Here is a 27,391-nt window from a genome sequence, read left to right as displayed (position 1 = left end):
TATACTAGTTCAAAGGCATCCCAGATCAATAGGGGTTGGAATCCAAATCGCCAAAAGTGGCTACCCAAGTTAATTAGCCATTTTTGCATGAAAATTATATTAAATATTCAGAAATTTCATTAAAAAAAAAATCATAGGAAAAATTACAAATCAAGCTGTGCTTGAACCTTGAATAATTGAATAGTAGAACCCTAGAACAAAGATAAGGAATCACCGCCAAAAATCTGTTGTGAAACCTGAAATGGTGAGAAAAGAGGGCTTCCAGCTGCTGCAGCAAGAAGAGAGCTCTGGCTTCATGCTGCTGGCCAGTTGCAATGGCAGATGGATTCCATTCGAACAGATTTGAGAGAGAGAGAGAGAGAGAGAGAGTTGTTTTGACTTTTGAGGGAAAGAGGAATTTAAACACCGAGAGTTGTTTTGACTTATGAGGGAAGGATGAACTTAAACACCCCTCCCCTTTTGTTGTTTGCTGGTAGTGGAAAGGAATGCCAAAAATTCACCATTGAAAATTGCCCGGCTGGAAATTGTAAGTTTTATTTTATTTGTTTTTATATTAACTTGTTTATTTAAAGAGTCCAACAAATCTGTCAACTTAGAAATTTGATATTATTGTTAAAAAACTATCACACTAGTTTATATTAAAAGAAATAAATTGATTTACTAATTGATTATTTTGTTCATTTATATCATTTGTACAATTTAACGAAGAATAATAGTGATGCAATTATATTCTCTCGTTGAAATTTTAAAAAAAAAAAAAAATTGTGAGTGTTAGTTCAATACATTTTTTTTACTCACATATGAAAATTATTGATAATAAGTAAATAATTCAGAAAATACTTTGATCCAACATAATGGTTCCAGCATACCATTACTCGAAATGCCATACTGACCAAGCCGACCACCCCCACCCCCGGGGCGCTGGGCAAGAACCATGTACCTCTTAGGTAGCATACTTTGTACAGTCCTGTAGCAGCCACTACCATTATGGTTTTTATTCCCACCATTATAGCAGTGTGTAGCAATATCGGACACCAATAATTCATTACATAGCAGTATTGCATTGTAGTAGCAACCAAACTTTAGACACTAGTTTAAGCTCATCACATGACACAACACTTTCTCAAGGCCTGTTACGAGTCCAATTTCAGTGAAGGACCACAAAGATTTTGGTACTAACTCGAAAACAGGGAAAGGGTGAAAATTGTAGATAAGGCTTTTGAAGTAAGTTCCAAAAAAAAAAAAATTTTGAAAGAATCAAAGCATTCTAAGCACTAGTACATAGAAAAAAATGAAGGCATCAACATCTTGGAAAAGCTCAAGTTAGAACCTGGAGTTGAATTGCAGAAAACATGCTCTCGCTAAACATATTTCTTTGAGCTGTGTTGGTGCTAGTTGACTACAGATTCTTGGGATCAGCTTAGTTAATATTCAAATGCTTGGTCTATGGTTTAGTCAATTATAATTTATAAGGTCACTCTATTGTCTTTGATATTTCTTTCAAATTCATCAGAATACGTGTGTGGATCCATGGAGGCTCATGCATGGATACGTAGTTTCAACATTTTCCCCAGAGAATTTAGTGCTTTATAAAAGAACGCAAGAGTAAGGTACCTCATTATGCCTTAATGCTTCTTCAAACAAATTGGCACTTTCAAGTGGTCCATATGATTCCAATCTGGCAGATGAAGTTTCCTCATCCTTGGACTGCTTTCGCCAAACCTGTATTTTAGGCTGCTTCTGCCACTTGAATTCTGGATTTGGCAACATCTCATAGATTGATGGGCACTCAACCAACTATATATGAAAACAAATGTACATCATTTTGCAGTCATTCTACAGGCCAAAAGAACATTAATGCATAATATGGCTATTGGACGAGGATCTTTACAACTGATATGGGATAAAGTAGGATGTTTACTTATTTGACAAAGACCGCATTGCCAAAATATACCACTCCTCATATCACGTGAAGGCCACAAGCTAGATGCATCAGCCCACCTTTTCGTTTCAATAAAACAGCAACCCGGTTACAAAGTTAACACATGCACAAGTTGAAGAACCTTAGTTAATCCTCAGGGACGGTTTCAAAATATTTCAACAAAGTTTAGGCTGATACAAGTCAACGTTCATAAACTGCAACTTAGGCCATCCTCGACATATTTTAACTAATTGGCCACAATGGGCATGCACATGCATATCCCTAAGTTAATATCAGAGCATTTAACAGAAACATTTCCTTTCTATTTTCCATTTGATTATTCATTTACTTTTATAATTCACAAACAACATTACAGATATACCTCGGTTCAAGAAAACAGTTCCATCAAGAAAGACATGGCATAAAAGCAATAGATTCAATTTCAATTTTCAGAAACATATTAACCAACTCATAAAGCAACAAATTAGAATTTACATACTCTTAACTCACAATCTGATAATCTAATCACATCACTTGAGCAAGCACACCTGGATGTTAATTATACATATGCATGGTCTGGGGCTGATGGAACTGACTGATGATTTCGCAAAAGAAAAAATGACACCAAAATGGCACTAGCCAACTAAGGCGGAAGCACCTTGCCATATAGATAAATTATTTTCCCCACTTTTGAAAATATTTTCCTGCTTGAAATTCAATCATGCATCTTGTCTTGTTCAATGTCAAGTAACCTAAAATAAGAAAAAGTACCAGCTGATGCATCGTCCACCTTGAAACAAAAAAGTAGCTTTCAAAACCTTCAACAAACTGCAATCCTGTTAAGAGAGAATCATTTATGCATCCTGGTGCACCTGTTAAGCATATATAAGAGTCAATACTTCAGCATGCTTTAATAATAAAATTAACAATGTATAAAAACTTCAAAAAAATCTCAAACAGTATCAGGTCTTCCAAGGATTCGTCAACAGCTTGGAACTCTGCCGGTAAATGCAAAGATTTGAATAAACAGATAGAAACCATCGATCTATTTTTCTTATTCATTTGATCTTCATATATAAACATAATACATTTTTCCACATATTTGGCATGCATCTCATCTTTTACTTCTATAATGAAAAAAGGAAAGGGGATTTGGCTCTACAACCACTACAAATATGCTTCGAGTTAAGGATCTGAATAGAGCTCCCCTTAATGCCTGCTTTTTTTCATAGTAAAAGGATTTGTTTGAAAATACACCTTGACAAGTTAGCAACAGTCCCAAAAGCCTAAGCTACTAAGCTTTTTGGCCGTTGGTAATTTAATCACTGTATATTTTATTATTGTATACTTAATCACTGTATATTGTATTATTATATACATTCAAATACTCTCTCAAGTGCGGCCATTCTTTCTAGGATCATATATTGGGATGTAATTTATTCTATGTTGTTAATATCAAGACAGAAAGCATTAGAACATGTTTGGGTAGCGAGTAATTTAATCAGCTGAGATTTTAGTATCAATGTGATCTAGTACACATTTGTTAAGGTATCTGCATATAAAAGAGTAAAGCATGCTGAGGAGAATAGCAAGCAAGCTGAAAATACAAACCAAGATCCTAAACCCATTTGCCTTTTATATAAACTAAAACAAAATATCAGAATAAAAATCTGATGATCTGCAGTTTTTTATTTCAGTTTCAGAAAAATCACAGTGGGCTGAAGTTTAATCAGAAGATCAAACATACTCAATGAAACCCTTGTTGCTTTATAGCAACCAAGTACAGTACCGATGACCATAGATAGATTTTTTTTTCTGTTATATTCAATAATGATAGAAAAGGGCACGCTACTCCTCACTATCCCATCTAAGCTATCATGACAACTAATATTAACATAAGAAAGCATGGTACAAAGAATTACCTTGAAAAGGACATGCTATACAAATCCACTTATTTACATATTTTGAAAAAACCTGCCAATGAATCATTTACAATTTTAAATCACCAGTCATGTTTTAATAACGCATTAGGAATTTATTCTGCAAATGTATTTGACAAACGATTCAAATAGCCAAAAAGAGAAATAAGCTCACGTCATTGTGGAGCGACATGAAACACAACACTAGTAATCCACCCATCGAATGCGAAATTATATTAACTTTTCTACCCCCTGAAGCTTTGTATGCAGTTTCCAACTTTACTTTCAGACCATCCATCAGCTTGTCTATTCTGCCAACATTAGAACAGTGTAATGCTCAGATTGTATAAGAGTATCAATGCAAGCAAGTTATGAAAAGTCTACATCGCTTGCTCCAAACTGCAGAGCAAGCATCTCTGCACAACAAATACCTCAAGGATGAGATGATCAAAATACAACATGTTAGCCACCAAATAGATAACCAGATGAAAACAAATTACCTAATGCTTTGACGGAAGTCATAACCATATCCAAACAATGTGGTTCCTTTCTTATATCCACAACCAACAAGCATATTAATCATCTCGTGAAAATGATATACCTCCTTCAAATGTAAACATTTTATCCACTGAAAAATCAGAGAAAATGAGTTATATGTTGTCATTTAAATTAGAAACAAAAAATTAACTATTTGATGCGTCAACATAAAAGAATAACACCAAATTTTAGAATTAAAGTTAAACTACTGATGATCAAGTTTCAACATTGTTTCCTGCAGGGTATCAAAAGTTGAAACTATGATCACAAGGGTAGACAAAAGTATATCACCAAATCCTAAAATCACAATAGTGCCATCTAAAGGATGCATCAGTTCATAGTCGTGATAAAATGAAAAAAAAAAAAGACAGTCAAAGGGTCAATGTTGCCATCTGACATATCATGTTTTGATTAATAAGTCAAATTTCACTGTTTGCATTGAGTGTTAAAAGTTTAAACTGGGTTCAAAAGTATTAACAAAAATTTGTTACAATAGCTCACAACTATCACACAGCCAGTTGTTATCAGACAAAATCCCAACACTGCCACTCGAACAATGAATAAAAAATTTATTACCCTCTCAGGGAAGCTCAAATGAGTTGCCTCATCAATTCACGGAACCACAGACAATGCAGTCATCAGTCTGCCAGGTAACCCAGGTGATGTAGGACAAGAAACAAGACCTTTGGAAGATCTATGTTGGAGACTACTTAAGAAGAATTGGATTGATAATTGTTGGGTTTAATTAGTAGTTCATGATGTAAGTAGTTTAATTAGTATAGGAGTATGTGTATTTTGGGGGCTTGTTTGTAATATTTGTGTAAAGTAGGGGTTTGTTTGTAATTCATGTAGTTTTAGGGGTATGTGCGTAATCTTATGTGTTTAGGCTTTCTTATAAATAGCATGTGAAAACCATGATGTAGCCAGTTATTGATTAATTTGAATTGGAATTGAACGTGAATTCCCCCATGGCATCTCCTCTCTCCTCCTTTCCCTTTCCTTCCTCTCTTCTATTTCTTCTAAATTCTCCTATGGCTGCAGAACCTTGATGCTGCCCTTGTGTCATTTAGTATCAGAGCCCAACCACAAACTATATCTTCCAATTTCAATTCCCCCATCTTTTCCTTTCAATCTTCTTCTCTTCTTCCTCCCCCACTGTTCTGCTTTTTCTCCTTCTCTTCTTCTTTCCTTCTCCTCCTCTGTTCTGTAACTTCTCTCTCCCTATTTGCTGCATCTTCTTCTTTCTTCTCTTGTTCTCTAGCTTTCACTCCACCCATTCTCCCTCACTCTTCTCTTCTTCTTCTTCCTTTCTTCTTTCTTATCTCTGTTATCGTCTTTCACCTTCTGTTTTGCATACCCTCCCTTGCTGTTCTGTTTTTCTCCCTTCTTCTTCTTCTCTCACCTTCTGTTTTGTATATCCTCCCTTCTCTGTTCTGTTTTTCTCCTTCCCTTCCATCATTCTCTCTCTGATACTTCTCTATTCTGAAATTTTACTTTAAAAAAAAGAAAAAAAAAATCAAAAAGCAGTTCTGCGATTTCTGAACTTTTTTCAGAAATTCCAGTTGTCTCATTTTTCAAAACGCTGATTTCCAGCCTAGATTCTGCAACACCACCCACACCACCAAAAATTGAAACCCACCCCCCCCCCCCCCACCCCATACCCTTCCCCTCAAAATTTCATCAACACCACCAACCCTTGATCTACCACTCCCCAGAAAATCATTGCTGGAAAGTCGCCACCAGCAACTCACGCGCCCCATGTGCTGGCAACTGCGAGTGAGGATTCTGCCGGACTTCTTCCTGCTGCCAGAATTGCGAGAAATTGGTGTTTTCTCCATGATATTTTGATATGCAGAAATATATTTTGATTGTGGACACTACATTGCAAGCAAGCGCGATAATGTTTGGCACGAAACCCTAGAAATTCACTTAAAAATCAGGTTTTTTTGCAGTAATTGGTGATTTTTCTTTGTGAATTTGTTTCATTTCAGCAGGACAGCCAATATCAAAGGTGTATTGAAGATCATTTTCGAGAAATTGGGAGTAAAGTTTGTGGGAAATTGTGTTAAAGGGCTGTGATATTTAGTTGCAGCATATATATATATATATATATATATATATATATATATATGCATAAATTCAGCAACATCGTGACAAATTATAGGACAAAGGAATGCCATTTATCATACCTTGGGCACAATTTCAAGCTCTTCAACATCTTTCTCTAACAAAGAGAAAAGGTTTGCAAAATCATTATTGATTGAAGATGTCCAATCAATGTGGTTTCCATAAATGGAGTCACTCAAATGCAGCTTCATCCGGAACCTCACCTGGATCCTTAGGAGATGTCTTGGGTTGATAACTCTATTGTACATGTGTATGAAAGATGTTTGGTTCCCATTCAAATGGGTGAATGTTTGGCTAATGTTTGGTGTAATATCCTACCTATGAAGGTTGGCCATGTATTCGTTGGTTCTTCTTGGTTGGATGATTTGCATGTGATTCAAGGACTTGAGAACACATGTTTCCACTATTATGGAAAGAAAATCATTTTGAAGCCAGCTCTACCAACCAATCAAGACAAAGAATCTGAGACTATCGATCACGTCAAAGGTACTAAACCTTAAGACACCAGAAACAAGGCAAAGAATGTGTTTGAAGACATCCAAAGTCCTTCAAACATTCCTATTGAACAGTTTGTCATCCCCGATGAATTCATTGATGCTAATTCTCAAGTCAACTATATGGTGCTGCCAATGAAACGTGGTTTCTTGCCTCATTCAAGTGTTGGCTTTCTAGAAGTCCAAGTTAGCTTTTCCATTTTGATCCTCCAACATTTCAAAATTTGAGGCCAATTTTTTTTCTAACTGGGGGAGAGTTGATGTAGGACAAGAAGCAAGACCTTGGGAAGATCCATGTTGGAGATTACTTAAGAAGAGTTGGACTGATAATTCTTGGGTTTAATTAGTAGTTTATTATGTATTTAATTTAATTAGTATAGTATTATGTGTATTTTGGGGGCTTGTTTGTAATATTTGTGTAAAGTAGGGGTTTGTTTTTTATTCATGTAGTTTTAGGGTTATGTGTGTAACTTTATGTGCTTAGGCTTTCTTATAAATAGTGTGTGAATGCCATGATCCAGGCAGTTATTGATGAATTTGAATGGGAATTGAACATGAGTTTGCCCCCCCTCCCCCCCCCCCCACGCAACTCCTCTCTCCTCCCTTCACTTTCCTTCCTCTCTTCTATTTCTTCTAAATTCTCCCATGGCTGCAGAACCTTGATGCTGCCCCTGCAACACCAGGCCAAAGCTAATAGAAGAGCAGGATTATCACATTAACTATGTGATGGAGGATTGGTGTGGATGATTCTCAACAATCATATTTTATTTGAAGATTTATAAATTTGGGATTTTTTTAAAAATTAGTAAATCTAGATGTTTTAGAAGTTAAGTTAATTTAAGTAGTTGGGGTTATTTTGTAATTATTTGTTTTAGTTAGGGTTATTTTGTAATTATTTGTTTCAATTGTATTGTCAGGTGTATAAGAACTTAGCTTGTATTGTATTAGTTAGTAATTGTCAGATTTGAATCAGATTTCAAGAACTGGTTTACCTCTCTCCTGCAGCCTTTCCCTCTCCCAACTCCGATCCTTCTTCCTCTTCCTACTCCCTGCTGTTCTCTGCTTCTGTTTCTCTCTATGTTTCTGATCTTTACGTTCTGTTTTCTCATTCTCTTCTGTTATGTCCCTGACTCCTTCCTCCTCCTCCTTTCCTCTTCATTCTTCTCCTTCTGTTCCCTTCTTTTCTGTTTCTATTTTCTATCCTCTCTTTCATTTCTGTTCTGTAACTTCTCTTTCTCTAACTTCGGTCCTAACCAACAAGAATGCTCTTTTCTTCTCCATTCTTCTTTTCCCATCTTCTCCTCCTCTCTGTTTCCCTCACTCAATTCTCACTCTCCGATTCTGTTTAGTTACTGTCCAACATCAATTTGATAACAGAGCAAGCCACAATCACCATGCACCAGAGTCTGCTCATCACCTGCACTTTTTTCCATAATTACAGTCATGCCAGCAGTTTTTATGAGCCTCTTTTCTGGAAGGTTTTCACAACACCATTTACACCATCGAAGACAGAACCACCACCCTCCTCCCCCCCCCCCCCCCCCCCCAAAAAAAAAATCCCTAAAGTTTCATCACCCCCTGAACACAAGCGAGGCCCCATGCACTGACTGAAAATCTTCCCATACCCCCTTCAAAATCCCACCTTGCCAGAGTTGTTTTGACACACCACCACCACCACCAATTGAATCACTATCCCTCGATCTACTACCAGCCAGAAGATAATCACCAAAGGATCTTCACTGGCGTCACACGCACCCCATCCACTAGCAACGCACATGTGAAAATAATCCAGTAACTTCTGCTTTCAGAACAGCAATAAATTGATTCCAGCCACAATATTTTGGTTTTCCTCCTGAGATTTTGAAGCTGTTTGATTGAAAACTGATTGATCAAATTTGCTACACATTTCAAAGGATAAATTCAGCCTGTGAGCACCTTTGGATTCCCAGAAAGCTATTTTGAAGTTAACTTGAAGAAATTCAAGTGCTACTGCTTGATACATATCATGGAAGATAAATTCAGCCCCAGTACTGGATTCATACTTCATTAGAGGTATTTTGTAATTTTTTTGTTTTTGGGTGCAGACTTGAGAAATTGGGACATTAGTTTGAGAAATTGGGCTGTCAGTGCAAATTTCTTCCAATGTTTTAGAGGATGAATTAAGTATACCAGCACTCATATTGGGACTCAGCTGTGAACTTTAATGATTTACTGCAGTATATTGGTTTTCCTCAGCAATATTTTAAGAATGATCCGAAGAAATTCAACTTACAGAGTGATATATATTTTTGAAGAAAATTTAGCCCTGGAAATACTGCTTAGAGGTTGAAAAAATTTGAATAGGGGCCAGCATTTTTAATTCTTGACAAGATACGAATCTGGAAAACAATACATGGGCTTCCATAACTTTCTTTAGGATATTACTTGTTTCAACTGTAACCAAGAAGGAATTAATAAATTGGCTGTTTATCTTGAAGGAAAATGTTTGCATCTTAATAGCTTGTTGGCTATGCAGCTGAGTGGTGGGATAGAATACAGTCTTACTGATGACAAGAAGGTGAATCTCAAAACTTCTTTTGGTTAAGAAAGAAAGGTATGTCAATATCATGATGAGATCATCTTCGATCTCAAGAGAAGAAAGAGTTCTTATTTTGGACAATATGAACTTCCAATCTCAAAATGGCCTGTAAGGGATGAAACAAAAATGCTTGTTGTTATAGACTAACCATATGATCAAAGAAAAGAGGAAATTGCAAGTGAACCTGAAATCCTGAATTCTCAAAATAACCTATCAAAGGTGACACAGAAATTGTAGTTATTATGGACTACGCATATGATCATAGAAAAGAGGAGATTACAAGTGAACCCAGATTTAGTGTCATCATGGATTATCAATGTGGAGATGAAAGCTCCATTGAATTTATGAATGATAGACCACATGATCCTTGAAGATCAAGCAAATTTAATGGAACAAAATGCTCAAGTTGTAGGAGAGCAGGAGAGTAGGCAGCAAAATTCAATGTCTGGAATTCAATTAAAAGCAAGAGCTTTTGAGAGGATGAAATTGTTGACTCTTGTGATAAGTTTGTAACATATAGGCCCCGAACCTTGAGTCATATTCCGCAATGTGATAATTTTCCACCTGTCAACTTTATTGGGATTGGGAAACTTGAGGAGAAATTACAATAATTTGTTATTGATATTTGCATGATAGTTGAAAATGGGCAATGAGAAATTACAAGCTGAATGGCTCATGGATACATAGTCTCCACTCTTTATTCACCTTTTTAAAACACAAGGTGGAGTTTTCTCTAAGAAGGGGAGTTTGATGGAGGATTGCTTGCAGATCATTTTTAACGATCATATTTTGTTTTAAGAATTAGAAATTAGGGATTTTGTTTTAAATTAGTAACATTAGATGTTTTAGAAGTCCAATTTAATTTAGGGTTATTATGTAATTATTTTTGTTTTTGATAGGGTTATTTTGTAATTATTTGCTTCAGTTGTTTTGTTGGGCATATACATACTTTCTTTGTATTGTATTAGTTAGAAGTTATGAGATTTGAATCATAGTTCAGCTCTGGTTTCCATCTCTTTTCTGTAGCCTCTTCCTCCATCTCTTCATTGTCTCCCTCTTCCCTCCTCCTTTTCTGTTCTCTGCTCTGCTTCCACTTCTCACTCTGTTTCTGATCTTTTTCCTCTGTTTACTCATTCTTTTCTGTTCAATCCCTGACTCCTTGCTTCTTCTTCCTCCTCCTTTATTCTTTCTTCTCCTTTTGTTCCCACCCTCTTCTGTTTCTATTTTCTATCCTCTATTTAATTTCTTTTCTGTAACTTCTCTTTCTCTCTCCCTGATTCTGTTTAGTTACTGTCCTACATCACAGTAATGATAATGTCGAGGGGAAATGTACCTAACTGAATCCACAAACAAAAACATGAGTTATTTTAAACACGCAATGGCCTCTCAACTAAACCTAAGAAAATTCCAAAAATAATGACCCCTAAGCTCTAGCAGCTTGAGAGATCAGATATGCTTAAGATTTTCCACAACATTAATCACATGGCAGTGATCAGCAAGAACAAGATACGCCAGATTTTTTTTCAAAGATAGAATAAGCTAGATACACTAGTCTTCATCCAATAATGATTCTTCTGAGTTTTCATCAGAACTAGGCCCATTTGATCACAAGATTGGAATAGGTTCTCACACAAGGTGCGGGAATATAGGCATCTTTTTTAAATGCTCTTGGCTTAACCAGTTTTAAAGGAACAGAGGTGCTCCATAGTCATTCACTGCCTAATGATTCAACAAGAATTATGCAAATTTGAATGATAAAAATATTTATATAATAAATCTTAAGATGTGTGCATTTGAACCCAAAAGGAAAGATAAAGTTGAGAATGTCAAGGCCCTACTTCAGGGCTTCCCTGCCTACCTCAAAATCTGAAGATATGTTATTTAAAATCTCCAGTTCCTCCACTATTGCCAAGGAAACACATAAGAGATGGATGAAAGATATTTGAACATCACCTTAGGTTACATTGGGGCTTATTCACCCTACATTTGCATATCTCACACTTCTTACATAAATCTTATGTACATATAGTCGTACTATACAATAATTTATTAGTTTTAATTACAAAATAATTTGCAAACATGATCCTTCAGCGCATTTCAGATGCATATAAAAATATTCATAAGAAACAAATTCAGCACTCCCACATCAATGATCAAATGCTATCACTCCCAAAGCCCCATTTGCCACAAAACCAGAAAAGTATAGGATCGGAAAGATATAAGCTCAATAAGAAAACCTAATTCACCTATAATCCCTTCTGTATTATTGTAGATAATATTTTACAAAAAAAAAAAAAAGTTTGCTGCGACAGTATAAGATAAATTTTTTGTTTTATAGAGAACCATCTTTGACAGAAATTCAATTTGTATGAAGATCCTTGTTAATGAATAGAAGCAGCTGACAGCATGGGAGATTACGACAATTCTTGATATTTTCCAATTGGCCAACCAATAGAGTGTAAAAGCAAAATTATGCCATTGTTTCCACGATTTGTGCTGTAGTAAATTGTGACAGAAGCATAGAAACAACCACACAAAAAAATCAATCACAAGAAGACAAGCAATTTAATGTACTTCGGCCCCACATGCCCTACGTCCATGATCCACACAAAAACAATCTACTATAATGGAGAAAAGGTTAAAATCACTCATCACTCACACAAATATCCATTACAGACAATCTCACACAATCCAAAAACTTGTAGTTTATCATCATGTTGGATGCTCATCATTTGCATTTAAATGTCATTCTGGACAAGTTTAACATCAACCTGGATGCTTACTTTGGGTGAATACCCTCAAGCTGCCTCCCTGAGGAAAACACCACCTCTTCCTCTCACACTCATGCATTCTTGAAACTTTCCAAACCCTCATTTTCCAAATGATTACCCAAATCCACATCATGAATCCTTGGACATTGCCCCTCAAATAAATTAAAAAAGTCCAACAAAAATAATCTTAAACTGCAAGTTTGCACCAGGAAGGTGGGGAGGGGACAGAGGAGTCAACCGCCTTCCTTAAGATAGACATGCTCACCATATCAATCAACTAGTTCACCTAGAAACCTCCACAAATTGCATCATTTGTTTTTTGCACTAGCACTTCCTAACTTGGTTGAGGTGCTTCCTTCCAAGTGTTCCTCCTTGGTAGCCTTCCATACACAAAATCAAACAACATAAGTGTGGTAGATAATTGTGTGGGTGTAGAAAATAAATAGTGAATGTCTGACACATTCTAAGCATGAGGTGTAATTCGGTCATTTGGATGCACAAGGAATCAAAGCCTACAAAGTGTCATTTAAGTAACGAGGACAAAAATTGCAAGCACAAAGTGTCACTGCATGAGAGATTCTGCACGGTGTCTATAGGATAGATCACCTATTGTTGCAACAAACGTATAGTTGACAGTGAAATCCCTTATGCTACAACAGCCCAAGTGCCATGTTTTGCCTGACACCTTGAGCCTCTGCTAGAACTGCAAAGGAACCAAGTCATTCATGAACAGCTCGGTAGCTCAACTTGGTAAGGGCTTGTTCAGCCTCATCCATTTGCATAAATGAATGATTCCTAAGCCTATCTTTTTTAGGCTGGTTAATAAACAAGCCAAGCTTGAACAAGGGTGAGCTCCTTGTTTATAGGCTCGAACCAAGCCCCTATAAAGGCTCTCTTGTTGGCTCAATTAAAGACCCCAGTAGGAGGTCTGATGAACACGTCAATTTGCAGCTCACTTCGTTTTGGTCTTGATCTTTCAGTATTTTCCCATTCCTCAATTCAACAATCCTGATCTTAACTCTATTATTAAGTACCAAAAGCTAAGAAACAAGGATTGCAAGCTCATTCAACCTCCAAAGTTGCTATTACAAACATGACTAACCACCACATCAATCCTTGTTTACGTTTATATTTGTTTGTTTTATTAATTTATCAAATAAGCTTGTCATTAAATTAACCAAAGCTCAGCAGCGAGCTCAAGCTCAGCTCAAACTTGATTAATACTCATATGAACAAGTGGAACAAGCATATTCAAGCTCAATTTAAGCTTAGCTCGACCTTGAGCTTAATTAAAAATTTAATGAACAAGTTTGAACGTGATAAAGCTTGGCTTGGCTCATTTGCAGCTGTAGCCTCTGTCATGCAGGCTGATTGCTAGTTGCTACCACACCTTCACCAACAATATCCCCCCACCCTCCCCAACTGGACTCTTGTGCTTTCAATTGTGACTTGACACAGACTATGGGCTTTGCCAATTGGGCTAATTGCTACCACACTTCGGTGTCCTATGTAGAAGTAGAACACAAGCTATCGCGTACTTTACATGGGTAGCCTGAGGTTTGTCATCTCCCATTGCCATTTTCCAAATGTCATTTCCTAAAATGTATAGGTGTCACCATCTATCTCCATAAAATCTGCATATGTTTTGTAAGTTTTCCCTTCCAACATATCCTTCAAGCTTGTAGATTTGCCTTTTCACAGTTACAAGGCTTAGTTGGCCCCCTCTATGGCTAATAGAAAGGGGCTGATGAGAAGGAGCCGATTCAACTGTAAAATTGTTTGTGCCCCCATGAAGAAAGGAGCTCTTAGAAAGAAAAAGCTAATCCTGAGTGTCTCTCAAAAAATCTACAAGTCAGATGCTATGTTTACAAGGACCAAAATGGATGTCATTCAAAGAGACCTAATAATGTGTGGATAATTTTGTAATTTTGAAAAAAGTTAAGAGCACCCATGGAATAGAACAATCCGATAGAGAAAGCCAGCCTTTATCTTTTAAAAGTTTCACATTCATAACTTTTGAAAGTTCCCCAACAAGCAAAAAGCCAGTTTTTCAAAAACTGAAAAAACTGTTCACCAAACATCAACTCTAGTGGTTGATGTCAGCTATGCTTCAAACTCCTCAACTGCCACCATTTTGATTGATGAAGCAACATAGAAAATGAATTGAGGATTCAGATGAGTAATTGTGCAGAAAAGCCTTATAGAGCACAACTCATTTTGACCCAAAGTTTAAGGCAGGAATCTAAAGCAAGAGCAATTTTCCACCCTCAGATATTCACTTTGTTCAGTTACTCAGTGTTACAGTAATGAATCAAACAACTTGATCATTTCAGTTAAAGTAGAACTCTCAAGTCTTAATATATTGCAGGTAATTTTCTTGTCTCCTTTTTATAATTACTGTTTACTTTACTCTTGACATATCTCAAGTCCTAAGGGCTGTCATGCCTCCAATTCAAACTCAAGACCTTAGTGTATTGATTGATGTGGGATTCCCCTAACACCAACTCTCGCATGAAATTTGGCCCATAATCATTAATATTGACATGACTTAGCAATGGGATTTAGTGATATTGTAACAAACCAGACAACAGCTTGATCAAATGACAACACAATGGGCCTAGCTCTAATACAATATGACTCAAAACAGAAAATCCTAAGCTCTTAGGGAGTGGACCAACACTGTATATCATGCTAACAATAACTCTAGCTCAAAGTTACCAAAAGCTTAATTGGTAAAAATCCTCAGGATTTGGAACTAGAGATGTAACATTGCCCAACACTAATAAAAAACCCAAGTCATTGCTAGCAGAGTGATCACAACTATTGTAGTACTTCTTGGCTCAATCACAAATTTATCAATCAAAGACCTTCAAAGATTTATTCTTTTGAACCTGGTGTTGCAGGCACTCCTTATGCCACATGGTTCATTGACAACAACAACAAAACCAAGCCTTAGTCACTAGGTGGGGTCGGCTATATGAATCCTTTTCCACCAATTTATGTGATCATGGACCATTTCTTTTGATAGATTCAAGGATATTAAATCCTTACTCCCTATCTCCTCCCGAGTTATTTTAGGTCCACCCCGACCCCTTCTACTGCCCCCCCATAGTAACTAAGTCACTCTTCCTCATAGGTGCACTATGTTGCCTACGTTGCAAGTGTCCATACCATCTGAGTCATCCCTCCCTTATCTTATCTTCTATAGGAGCTACACCTAACTTACCACGAATATGTTCATTCCTTAATTTATCTTTCAATGTTATACCACTCATCCATCTAAGCATTCTCATCTCGACAACTTTTACTTTTTGGATATTATGTTTCTTCGTCGCCCAACATTCCAAACCATATAGCATAGCTAGTCTTATAGCTGTCCTATAAAATTTCCCTTTCAATTTTAAGGGTATTCTACGATCACAAAGCACACTTGAAGCACTTCTCCATTTTATCCAACCTGCTTTAACTCTATGCATTATATTATCTTCAATTTCTCCTTCAGCTTGCATAATAGATCCAAGGTATCAAAATCTACAAGTGCTATTTATCTCTTCATCATCAAGTTTAACTTTGTCTCCAATATTCCTCCTATCATTACTAAAATTACATTTCATATATTCCGTCTTATTTCTACTTATCCTAAAGCCTCTAGATTCCAAAACTTTTCTCCATAATTCTAACTCAGTCTCTACTTCGTCCCTAATTTCGTCAATTAATACAATATCATCTGCAAACAACATACACCATGGAACGTCCTTTTGAATACTCTTAGTCAATTGGTCCATCACTAAAGCAAAAAGATAAGGACTCAAAGCAAATCCTTGATGTACACCTATGGTGATTGGAAATTCTCTAGTTTCACCTTCTATAGTCCTTACACTAGTCATTACTCCATCGTACACATCCTTAATGACATCGGTATACCTACTACATACACCTTTTTTTTCTAAAACACACTGTAAAACTTCTCTAGGTATCCTATCATATGCTTTCTTAAGGTCAATAAAAATCATATGCAAGTCCCTCTTCTTTTTCCTAAACTTTTCCATTAATCTTCTTAAAAGATAAATAGCTTCTGTGGTAGATCTCCCAGGCATAAAACCAAATTGATTTTTTGAGACATTCATTTCTAACATTAATCTTTGTTCAACTACCCTTTCCTATAGTTTCATTGTATGACTCATAAGTTTAATTCCACGATATTCCATGATAGTTATTTCAATTTTGAATATCTCCTTTATTTTTGTATATAGGTATTAAAGCGTTTTTCCTCCATTCATCTAACATTTTCTTAGTTTTTACAATTGTCTTAAATAAATTAGTTAACATATAATTCCGTTATCACCTAAGCATTTCCAAACTTCAATAGGGATGTTATCTGGTCCCATAGCTTTCCCATTTTTCATTTTTTTTAGTGCAAACTTAACTTCGTTAACTCTAATTTTGCGAATAAATCTCATATTTTTAGTCTTTTCCTCATTTAACAATTCTAAGTTTAAGCCTTCTATTTGGTTTTCATTAAACAACTTACTAAAGTAACTTTGTCATCTTTCTTTAATGTCTTCGTCCTTAACCAAGACAATATCATCCTCACTTTTTATATATTTTACATTTCCTAAGTCCTTACTCTTCCTTTCTCTAGCTTTCACAAGTTTAAATATATCTTTTTCCCCTTCTTTTGTATCTAATCTATCATACAAACTATTAAGTGATCTATATTTAACTTCACTAACGACCTTTTTTGCATCTTTTCTTGCCTCCTTATATTTTCAAAGTTATCTCTGTTTCTAAATTTTTTCCACATTTTGTACCAAATTCTTTTTGTCGTTATGATTTTTTGTACATCTTTATCCCACCACCAACTCTCTTTTATATTCGAGAATCTTCCGCTTGATTCACCTAAAATCTCTTTTGCTATCTTGTTAATAGAGCTGGCTAATCTATTCCAAAGAGTATTTGTATCTATCCCATCCACTATGATCCAATCCCCATCTTTGATCATTTTATCTTTAAATTTTATTATATTTTCTCCTTTTAGGTTCCACCATCTAGTTCTCTTACACTAATTTATTTTATCATTATTCTTCCATTTTTTAATACATATATCTAACACTAAGACTCTATGTTGTGTGATTAGGCTTTTCACCTGAAATAACTTTACAATCCTTGCATGATAAACGATCTACCCTCCTAATTAAAAAAAAAATCTATTTGACTTCTATTTTGTCCACTTTTAAAGGTTATTAAATGTTTCTCTCTCTTCTTAAAGCAAGTATTCATTATACTAGAATCATATGAATAGCAAAGTCTAAGATCATCTCCCCAGACTCATTTTTGTCTCCATATCCATATCCTCTATGTACCCTCTCATATTTTTTATTATCTCTTCCAGCATGTCCATTCAAATCTCCTCCTATAAATATTTTCTCAGAGGTTAAATTCAAATCAGCATCTTGAATGGTCCAATTTTTTTTAGGTGGTTCATAGACGATTCCACACCAGCTAGCTCTTGTTAACTCAAGAACTTCTCAATTTTTTTATTTTCAAAATCATCTTCAAGTCTATTGAAAGCAATTAAATACCCATAACAATCTCCTTTTTAAATTAGTGGGCTTTGAGCAAGTCTACAAGTCTGCTTTAAACTCTGGCTGGCTTAATCTTTAATAGAATGGAAAATAAAATTGTTCCAGTTCTTACTTCGTAACGGTTTACTCTCAATGTTCCAATCAGCTTCTCAGAAGGATCCGTCAAGCAGAAATCAGAGAGAAAATCTCCAGCAACTCAAATGCATATGTTCATATACTCTTTGTCCGACACATATCTTAAAACTTCAAACACAGGAAGGAAAAAAAAAATCCAAATGAACTCCACTTCCTTTATCTTGAAGGAGAGGGGGGTGGGGGGAAGAAAAAGCTTTCATTCTTCATCCAGTTGTTCAAAAACAATTTCCAAATTATGTCTTTCACTTGAGAAAGTTTTCCACCTACATTTCTCTTTTGAAGTTCAGGATTCTAACTTGAATTACAGTATTGTAACTAAACAAAAACAACTGCAACTGGAATACAAACCGCTGCCTACTGCACCCACAGAATCAAGCTGTAGACCACCAAAACCACCATCAACAGCCAACTGTAAGAATAACCCCCAATTTGAATGCTCCTGGGCCACTCATCTAAGTCAACGTCTAATGAGCAGTTCATGTCCCAAAGGGCAATATTAACATGACACTCAGTGGGTGTGATTAAGAGGAAGACAAGAAGCATCTATTTATCAAGTAATTGATTGAATTCAACCCAATCTTTTAGAAGCAAACATGTTCTACAGAAATTGCTTTTATTTATCAAATGTGGATTTTTTATTTAATAAGATGAGAAAAGTTTAGTGAAGGAAGAAAGAATGCACAAAGCAGAGGGCCAGAGGTTTGCATAAAAAAGAAAAAAAAAACAAAAAAAACGAAATTACAAAACACAACGATAGGCATAAAAAAAATCAAAATAACATGACCATCAGTCACTCTGAATACAAGACGATGGGACTCCTGAAAAAGCACCAGCCACTGATCCCCAAAAAAGAGAAGCATGGAAGACCGCCCTCTCCTAAAGCAAACACTCGGGCAGGGCTTTCCCCCGAGAAATTCTCAAATTCCTTTTCTAGCCAAAAACACCACACCATGGCCATCAAATCACAAACCCATAAAGTTATAGCATCTTTCCTTCCACCAAAACCTTGAAATCTAATAAGAAACAGCTCTTCCACGAATGACCCAACATTCTTCCTCAACATTGTTAAAAAGATAATTCCATGATCTCCAAGGAAAAGAACAACGCAGTAAAAGATGGGCAGCAGTCTCACTACTCTGCTTGCACAACACACAAAGATCAGGTGATAAAGCCTTACAAGCCTCCTCCCTTGCAAATAGTCATTAGAATTTACATTATTCAAAATCATGAACCAAACAAAAGGCTTAACCTTAATAGGAACCTTGGCCTTTCAAATAAAATAATTCAAGAGGAAAGGACAGAATCAGTAGGGAATTTAATAAGATAAGAATAAATGGACTTACACAAGAGGAAGTACAAGAACTATCAAACTACAAAAATATCTTGTCCTGCAAAAACTGAAACCAATAAGAATCAATGAATGAACTCAAGTAGCTAAAACCTCCAACTCCCTATCGTTAAGATTACCAAAAAAAAGGGCCGGGGTGGGGGGGATTCCAAAAAAAGATTAGTGCTATACTGCTATCCCAACTATAGAAATGTAGAATAGGAGCAGCAAGAATGTTTGACGAATTGTATAGATGAGGAATAGTGTCACAAAAGAGCCTAACCCCTATCCAAACATCCTCCCAAAAACGAACTATGGAACCATCCCCCACTCTATATCAACTCAAAAAAGGAAAGTAGGATAAACCTGAGAGATAAATTTTGAAGGACTAGTATCCCAAGTCCCAATCAATCCTATGGAATCCATAATCACTCTGAAGGAAAACACTGCAACCACTTCCCCCTAAAGAGATGATCTGAAACACTAAATTCCCTATCCCCAAAACTCCAATATATTTAGGCATTCTCACAATGTGTAAAGTCACTAAATGATCCTTTCTTTCCTCCCATGCACCTTCCCAAAGAAAATCTCTCAACTTCTCCAAACTCTCAGCCACCCTAACAAAAATCCTTGAAATAGATATAAATAAATAAATAAATGGGAATACTAGAAAGACACGCAAAGATTAAAGTAACACAACCACCTAAAGAAAAATAACTACACATCTACCCACCCAAACTCATAGCAACTCACTCTACGACAAGATCCCAAAAAGAAATACTATTCAGATTACCTCCCAACAGAAGACCTAAATAAGTCAAAAGCCAATCCTAGATTTTACACCCAGCTAAAGAGGCATAACATGAGAGATCTTGCACACACCGATGGCACGTTAATCTTAAAACTCAACATAACCTAAAAAATCCGTAAAACAGTAAGGGCACTCTTCCTCCCCCCCCCCCAAAAAAAATAAATAAATAAATAACTTTGTAGGGGAAAAAAAGAAAGATATCCTCAGCAGATTTGAATATGGAAAACCCCTACAACATCCCTGCCTACAGTAAAACCCTCCAACAACCTAATGGTTTGCATCTAAAGAGCGTCCTACTGAAAACATCCACCATTAGGATAAACAAAAAAGGGGATAAAGTATCACCCTATGCAAACCCCCCAAAGCTGAGAACCATGCTGTCAGTTGACCATTAGCTATCACTGAAAACTTTGAAGAAGAGTTAGAACTTTCTCATTGACCAGTAACTATCATCGGATATACCGAATGTAGATGTTTAGTTATGATCTTTGAAGAAAGAAAAATGCCCCAGTTGTTTAGTTAAAATACAGGACAGATCCTCGGAGTGAACACTATCTACCACTTTCGGATTAATAGGGGGGGTAATAAAATGGTTTAAAATAAAATGTATTTGAAAAAATACAACATGGTACTTTCTGGTTCTGGCTTTCAAACTTTGCTGTTGAATTAGGGCAAGCTCATTCTATAAGATCATCATCATAGTAAATTTTTTTACATTGTTTGCAAACTCCACTTTTCATATTATAGCTCTCCAAATAAGCAGCTCTTCATGAATTCACATGATTCTGAGCAAAGACAATGTTAAACAACCACGTGATCTAAAAGCTTCGGTAATTAGATTGTGGACCAAAATGTATATAAATCCTTATGGCCCATAACACCCTACCTCACATGTTGCCCATACCTGCTCGTATGGGGCCTACAAGTAGAATTATAATTGGGCCAAATGATCTCATCAAGAATTGAACTGAAGACCTCCAAGCAGCAAAATCACTTGATCTAAACTCATAACCTTTCCAGGTTGGAGCGACCGTGTCCATCAATGGGTGGGCCTCTTAAAGTGTCTTTGACCTAATGGCCCAGAGTTCAAATCATGTGCTTCTTGTTCATATAATTAAATTTCAGCACAACTAAGTGGTTGGCCTGTGCTTCTCCACACTTTCAAGCCCAACAGACTTGCTCACAAGTCACAAGGCAGCATGTAACTGTGTTAGATATTAAAATGTTCTTCTTGGGCACTCATTGAGAGTATAAAACCTTTAGATTGAATATATAAAATATTTTGGAATGTGATGTGTGAAGTTGAGAGTGATTTTGGAGTTTGTTATTTATAAGTTGGAATATTTCAGTAAGTTTCTCACAATTCTATTAACAACAAGGTGAGGCCAAGCAAAGTTGCTTTCACAGCTTTGTTGTTCTCATCCAATAGCAGACTTTTTATCTTGGGTTCAACTGTTCCCATCAATATATCATTCCACGCATAAACCCCTTAAAACAGGGTGTTGAGTGCATGCAAAGTATTAAAGCTTGATATACATTGTTGATCACAAATTCAATAGCATAAGTTTTTAGTTCAAGTGGTAGTTTAACATGGTCTCAAAGCCACTATGACCTCAAGGTCCAATATTCAAGCATAAGACCAAACTCATTTAATCAAACTAATGAAGCACAAAGATACATTGGAGATAGGTATGACACTGACAGAACTCACATATAAGGACAAATAAAATCCTAAAAGTACAAGATCCAACAAGGAAGGGACATGCTAACTGGTAGTCATATAATATTATATTTAACTATATTAAGTAATGCAAACATTAAGCTTCTAATGCTTATAAAAAATATATTTCAAAACTTATATAATTACATATGCATTTTTTTTATTTTACAAAAATTCTCAATATAAACCTGCTTTCAATGTCAACAAATTTATTATAATTTCTTGAAAACCCCAACATTCTGGTTGTTCTTTTGTAATTGTCATTTGTTATGAACAAAATAAAAGAATATTATACTACCTGGGTCATTATTTGTCTAAACCATGTTTCAAAAGGTATCTGAGTATCCAAGAAGTGCTCAATGGGTATCAAAGTGTCAGACATTAAAAATGCATTTCAAAATTATGAACACTTTTTACAAAGTGTCAATATGTCAAGGAGTGTCCAACAAAAATGCAAAACAGACACAGTGCCCTCATAGAAGTTTCAGTGCTACAAATATTCTAAATTCCTTTTTGATTAAAAGGAAAATTCACACAAAAAGAACCATTGTTAAACCTCAATCTAGCAGCTCAGTGGGTCAATCAGGAGATGGGATCAGTGATGTCAGCATGATATATAGCATAATGATATATATGTATGTATGCATGTATATACAAAAAACAAACATTTCTTTTAGTTTGAAATATATAAATTAAGAGTGTGACATTTGTGTAAAAAGTAAAAACATGTGAAGGCATATAAGATAGTATTCAAATATATTTTGTTCAGTTAGATGAAAAATGCGGAAGTCAGCTCCTAGCAAGCGCTCTTTAAGAGAAAATGGTGGTGCAAGGATCATAGTTTACCCACTACAACCATGATAATTTTGTGACTGGGTCAACTCACTCGACCTGCTGAATCAGGCCAGTTTAAATCAAGTCACACCGAGTCAGCCGAGTATATCTATTATCCTTGTTCATCTCAAAATCAGGTTTTATCCTTGAATAAGACTGACCAAGCAGCCACGTCCACTCAACGCAGTCCATGCTAACAGGTTAAGGCTTAAGAATTTTTTGTTCTAGTATGACAGACACCAGATTGGTTTTGGAGTAACCACAATGGGGTGTGATGGTATATAGCCCAAATTTGTGATCTTCACATGGTTTTGTGGCTTCCTAGATAGAATATTGCTTCTTCTCCTGTTGTATTTAGGAACATGGATTTAAAGCAATGGATTTGGACTAGTGTAGATTGCAAAGTTGAATGCAAAGTTGCATTGGTTCTGCCCACCAAGGCTTGAAACCCATGTCCCCAAGGTTAGAACCATAGGATTAATGATTATTCCATCACCATTACATTTTGTTTGCGAGGATACAGAAACCAACAAAAGTAAGAGAGGTCATACTATAATTTACTGCATTACATTGAGTCTGATATTCCCTACTTACCAGTGAGGGATCCAAGATATCAATAGCATACAGTCCAAAATCATCATCAGGGACAACAATCTCAGTGTCATTAGCCAGTGCTTCCGTATAACCTAAAACAAACCAAAATCTTTAGGAAAGCTGAATTAAACAAATCAAATTACGACTCCAGGATCACGAAATGGTTAAACAAATAAAATTGCGACTCTAAGATCAAGAAAATGCATGATCAAAGAAGGCCAGTGAGTAAAATATTTTTTCTTTTCCCCTGTACATTATTAGGGAAATGCAAAACAGGACGATGGGTCCTAATTGGAGCAATGTGAAAGCGCTACAAAGAGTTAACACTGCCAACAAGCACCTTTAAGCCAGAATAATACATTAAAAAGACCAAAGAGCCCTTACAATTTGGATAAAATACACAACTTTTTAGATGCTAAAATCAGGGAGATGGTGTTGTAAAAGCATATACCGACTTGGAAATCAAGCCTTTTAAAAGATGGTTGAGAGGACCTTTTGGGTCCTTTCAATGTAATTTTCTTCACCAAAATTTAAAAGCAGCTAATGGCTAGAGATACGTGCAGTTTGTGCAATTGCTAGCAACATCTTGATTCTAGGTGGTACATTACTCCAAGAAGTATTCTAAGGTGCAGATTACTCTATTTAGGGCACAAGGTCCTTTTTAAGAATTCCTAATAAGATATAGAGAGCCTTTGTTAAAAGACCAATTTTTAATCCCACATCAACCAAAAGTCAAAAAACTATAGAGAAGAAGAAAAAGGATATTGATAATTAATATTTTTCCTAATGCCAAACAAAGGAAAAAAATCTAGTTAAATTTATTACCATATGTCCAAATGAAATGGAAATGGTCTTTATAATTTACACATTCTCTGTATAGTTTTTCATTCTATTTCACCCCCAATCCATTTCCATTCTAGTGTACCACACATTGAGTTAATTATCGTGAAAGTTTACAGCTCGCAACGAACTCTACACAGACCATATAACCATTATAAACAATAAAATATGGATATGGATCACAAGGGGGAAAGTGAAAAAATTGGAAAAAACAAAAGACAAGAACTCAGAGATTTATCTAAAATATTTGAAAGAATCATCTTCAATTAGCCTCAATCAACTTAAATTTGAGAAATTTGAAAAATAAGTCACAAATTTTGCCACAGTGCAACAATTAATATGAAACCATTAAATAACATAACAATAACAAAATTACCGGAACACTCCATGAAAAACTTCTACTCCCATTACTGTTTTATTTCAGTATGTTGCTGAGAAACCAGGGAAAAGAAAACTGAAACCTCACATTTCCCTACAGTATAGTTCCTCTAAAACAAATAGATGTAAAAATGAAGACAGCCCTCAACAATTCATTTATAATTATTGGAGTGCCCTAATTTAACGGTTTCAGCTGGCAAGCAAGCAGCAGAGAGCATAAATTTCCAGGAAAATTTCCAGAATTTTTATGTGAAATAGAACTATTTTCATAGTAACTATTATGGCGGCTACCAAACCCTACCTCTAAACTGTTGTCACAATTATCAACTCATGATCCTCTCTGGTCACTGAGACACCGCTCGAAAATGGGAGAATTTTTTTTAAAAAAACAATTACATTATTTTCAACTCAATAAACAAAAGTCCCTTACTCAACTAAATTGTTTTTTTTATTAACTATTTGCTAAGTTCAATTTTTCAGTTTTTACGCCGCTTGGTTACCGAGAAAACTGTTGGGAAACAAATTACATGTTCAAACTGCTTTCTCGCTGCTGAAATTAGCTTTACTGTCGTCAGGTTAGCATTTTTCTAATTAATTTTACAGATTCAAGAAGTTAAATCTATCCGAATTCTGCTTTCATGGGCGGCGAGAAAAGTACTCTCAAAATTATGAAATCAAACAGGATATCTGATTGCTTATCCTTGCTTGAAAATTTTCAGTGTCTGGACCTAAGAAAACAAAATCCTCTACACAACTAACGAAATAATTTCACTGAAGTTCATTCTTACTTTTGTCAAACCTAACCACGTAAAAATTCTACAATTCCACTTTATTTTATTTTTTTTCCATTTCCCAGCAGCCAAACACACAAACACCCACAAAGAGAGAGAGACAGAGAGAGAGAGAGAGAGAACCAGTCCGGGGATTGTAGAGTGACCAGAGCTTCTTCTTGAACTCCAAATCAGCTAGGAGGATTCGGACCCAAACCCGGGTCGGGAACCCCAACTTTTTTTTTTTCGAATGAAGAATGGAGCCCCCGATTCCGGAAATCAGCAGGACGGGGTCCCGGTCGGCACCGTCATCGGAGTTCCTGTGCCTGAAACAGGAGCAACAGCAGCAGTCTCCAAACATGCTGCTCCGACTCTGAGAGGATCCGAGTGCGGTTCCCGGCTCTCGCTTACACGGCCGTGGTGGTGCCTCTGCTGCCGGTACCGTGGTCGGAGAAGGTCTTGCTCTTCAAGCAGAGACTACCGAATGAAAATTTTCATGTTACGCCCCCATGTTTTATTATTTACTTTTCGACCCTAATTTTTCTCTTTTTTCTTTTCCGTCCCATGATTTGGGATCATTTTCTTTTTTCATTTTTTATTTTTGGATTATCGTGAGAACTCCAGTCATCGACAAGCCACTCTTCGGACCCTCCCAATGTGACACCAAACTCACGAGTCGGAGGCTTTCCCCACCAGTTCGCCAATCGAGTTAATCAGATGCAATCACAGCTTCTACACGCCGGTGAGGCTTTCATCGAATCCGTCTCCTGAGACACATGTCATGATTGAACAAATCCAATCATTGAGTGCATCCACCGGGGATTGAACACACAATCCCCCTACTGGATTGCCAACGCCCTTCCATTATGGTCTTCCAAAAGGACAAAAGAAACATTTAGGTATCATTTTATTGTGAAACTATTTTTATCATTTTTTTTCTAAATAATTATAAAAAATTATTAACTTAATTTTAGTTTTTGATAATTTTAATTTTTCAAGATTGACACTAGAAATAAAAAATAAAAAATATTTAATATGCAAAATAATTTTTCATTTTCTATTTCTAGATTTCAAAATATTTACAAAAATGAAAAAAAAAAATCAATTTTCCAAAAATTATGAAAGATAAAGTATTACATATCATAGACTTTGAAGTTTAAATTTGAATTTGTATGAATTTGAAAGAAACTAAATTCATAATTTATACAATTCATAGTCTAAAATTTAAATTTCATGCTCTAATACATACATACAGTAATTGTTTAAAATCTAGAAAATAATAAAAAGATATTTTCCAACTTTTTTATATCAATTTGAAAAATTAGAAAATAAAATGATACTTTGACATTATTTAAAAATTATAAATAAAAAAATTAATTTTCGCAAGTTAATAGTGACAAATTTTTTTATTATTGTTCACTTATTTTATACACATATTGTAAAAATGAAAATTTAAGTAACTTTCTTGTAATTTTTTGAAAAACTAAAATGAAAAATGAAAATTATTTTCCACAATTAAACATTGAGATAATATTTTTTTATTTTTTTCTTCTAGTTTTATAAAAATTATAATATAGTTCATGAATTTTAAAAATTTTTAATATTTTTCATAAAATAAAAAATAATAATATTTATGTTTTTCCAATAATTACAAAAGCATTACATTATTTTAAATTTTTTTAATTTATAAAAAATATAATATTTATGATATTTTAAAATTTTGAATTGGATTGAGTTTCTTCGTGTATATAAAATAAAACTCAAACCCAAAGATCCATGCTCCCAAACATTACCTTATATATTTTTTAAAAAATTAAAAAATAAATTTAAATCTAGAAAAATAAAAAATGATTAATTGTTTTGCACAGTAAAATAAATTCTTTTTAATTTTAACTTTTTAACACAAATACTAAAAACTAGAAAGGTAAATTGGGATTTTTAAAATTTTAATGAAAATAAAAAATAAAAACAAAATTATATTAGTATGTGAGAGAGTCATTAACACACCCAAAGATTCAAATTTTCTCATTTAGATTTTTTCATCTGACTT

General features: G+C 35.3%; 1 protein-coding gene across 1 annotated transcript in view; it reads right to left on the bottom strand.

The window, feature by feature from the left end:
* LOC131154238 (phospholipase A(1) LCAT3) overlaps window positions 1–25,975 on the bottom strand; it is a 49,417-nt gene extending 23,442 nt beyond the window's left edge. Inside the window, exons 1-7 of the mRNA XM_058106878.1 lie at window positions 25,486–25,975; window positions 23,354–23,445; window positions 4,341–4,468; window positions 4,016–4,151; window positions 3,844–3,895; window positions 2,693–2,793; window positions 1,615–1,797 (exon numbers count right to left, since the gene is read on the bottom strand). Coding sequence (XP_057962861.1) covers window positions 1,615–1,797; window positions 2,693–2,793; window positions 3,844–3,895; window positions 4,016–4,151; window positions 4,341–4,468; window positions 23,354–23,445; window positions 25,486–25,702 — 909 coding nt within the window. The 5' untranslated portion in view covers window positions 25,703–25,975. The remainder of the gene's footprint in view (window positions 1–1,614; window positions 1,798–2,692; window positions 2,794–3,843; window positions 3,896–4,015; window positions 4,152–4,340; window positions 4,469–23,353; window positions 23,446–25,485) is intronic.
* Between the last annotated feature and the right edge of the window lie 1,416 nt (window positions 25,976–27,391).

This window comes from Malania oleifera, chromosome 4, assembly GCF_029873635.1.
Source record: "Malania oleifera isolate guangnan ecotype guangnan chromosome 4, ASM2987363v1, whole genome shotgun sequence".
Classification (NCBI taxonomy): Eukaryota; Viridiplantae; Streptophyta; class Magnoliopsida; order Santalales; family Ximeniaceae; genus Malania; species Malania oleifera.
This window is presented reverse-complemented; position numbering and strand designations above follow the sequence as displayed.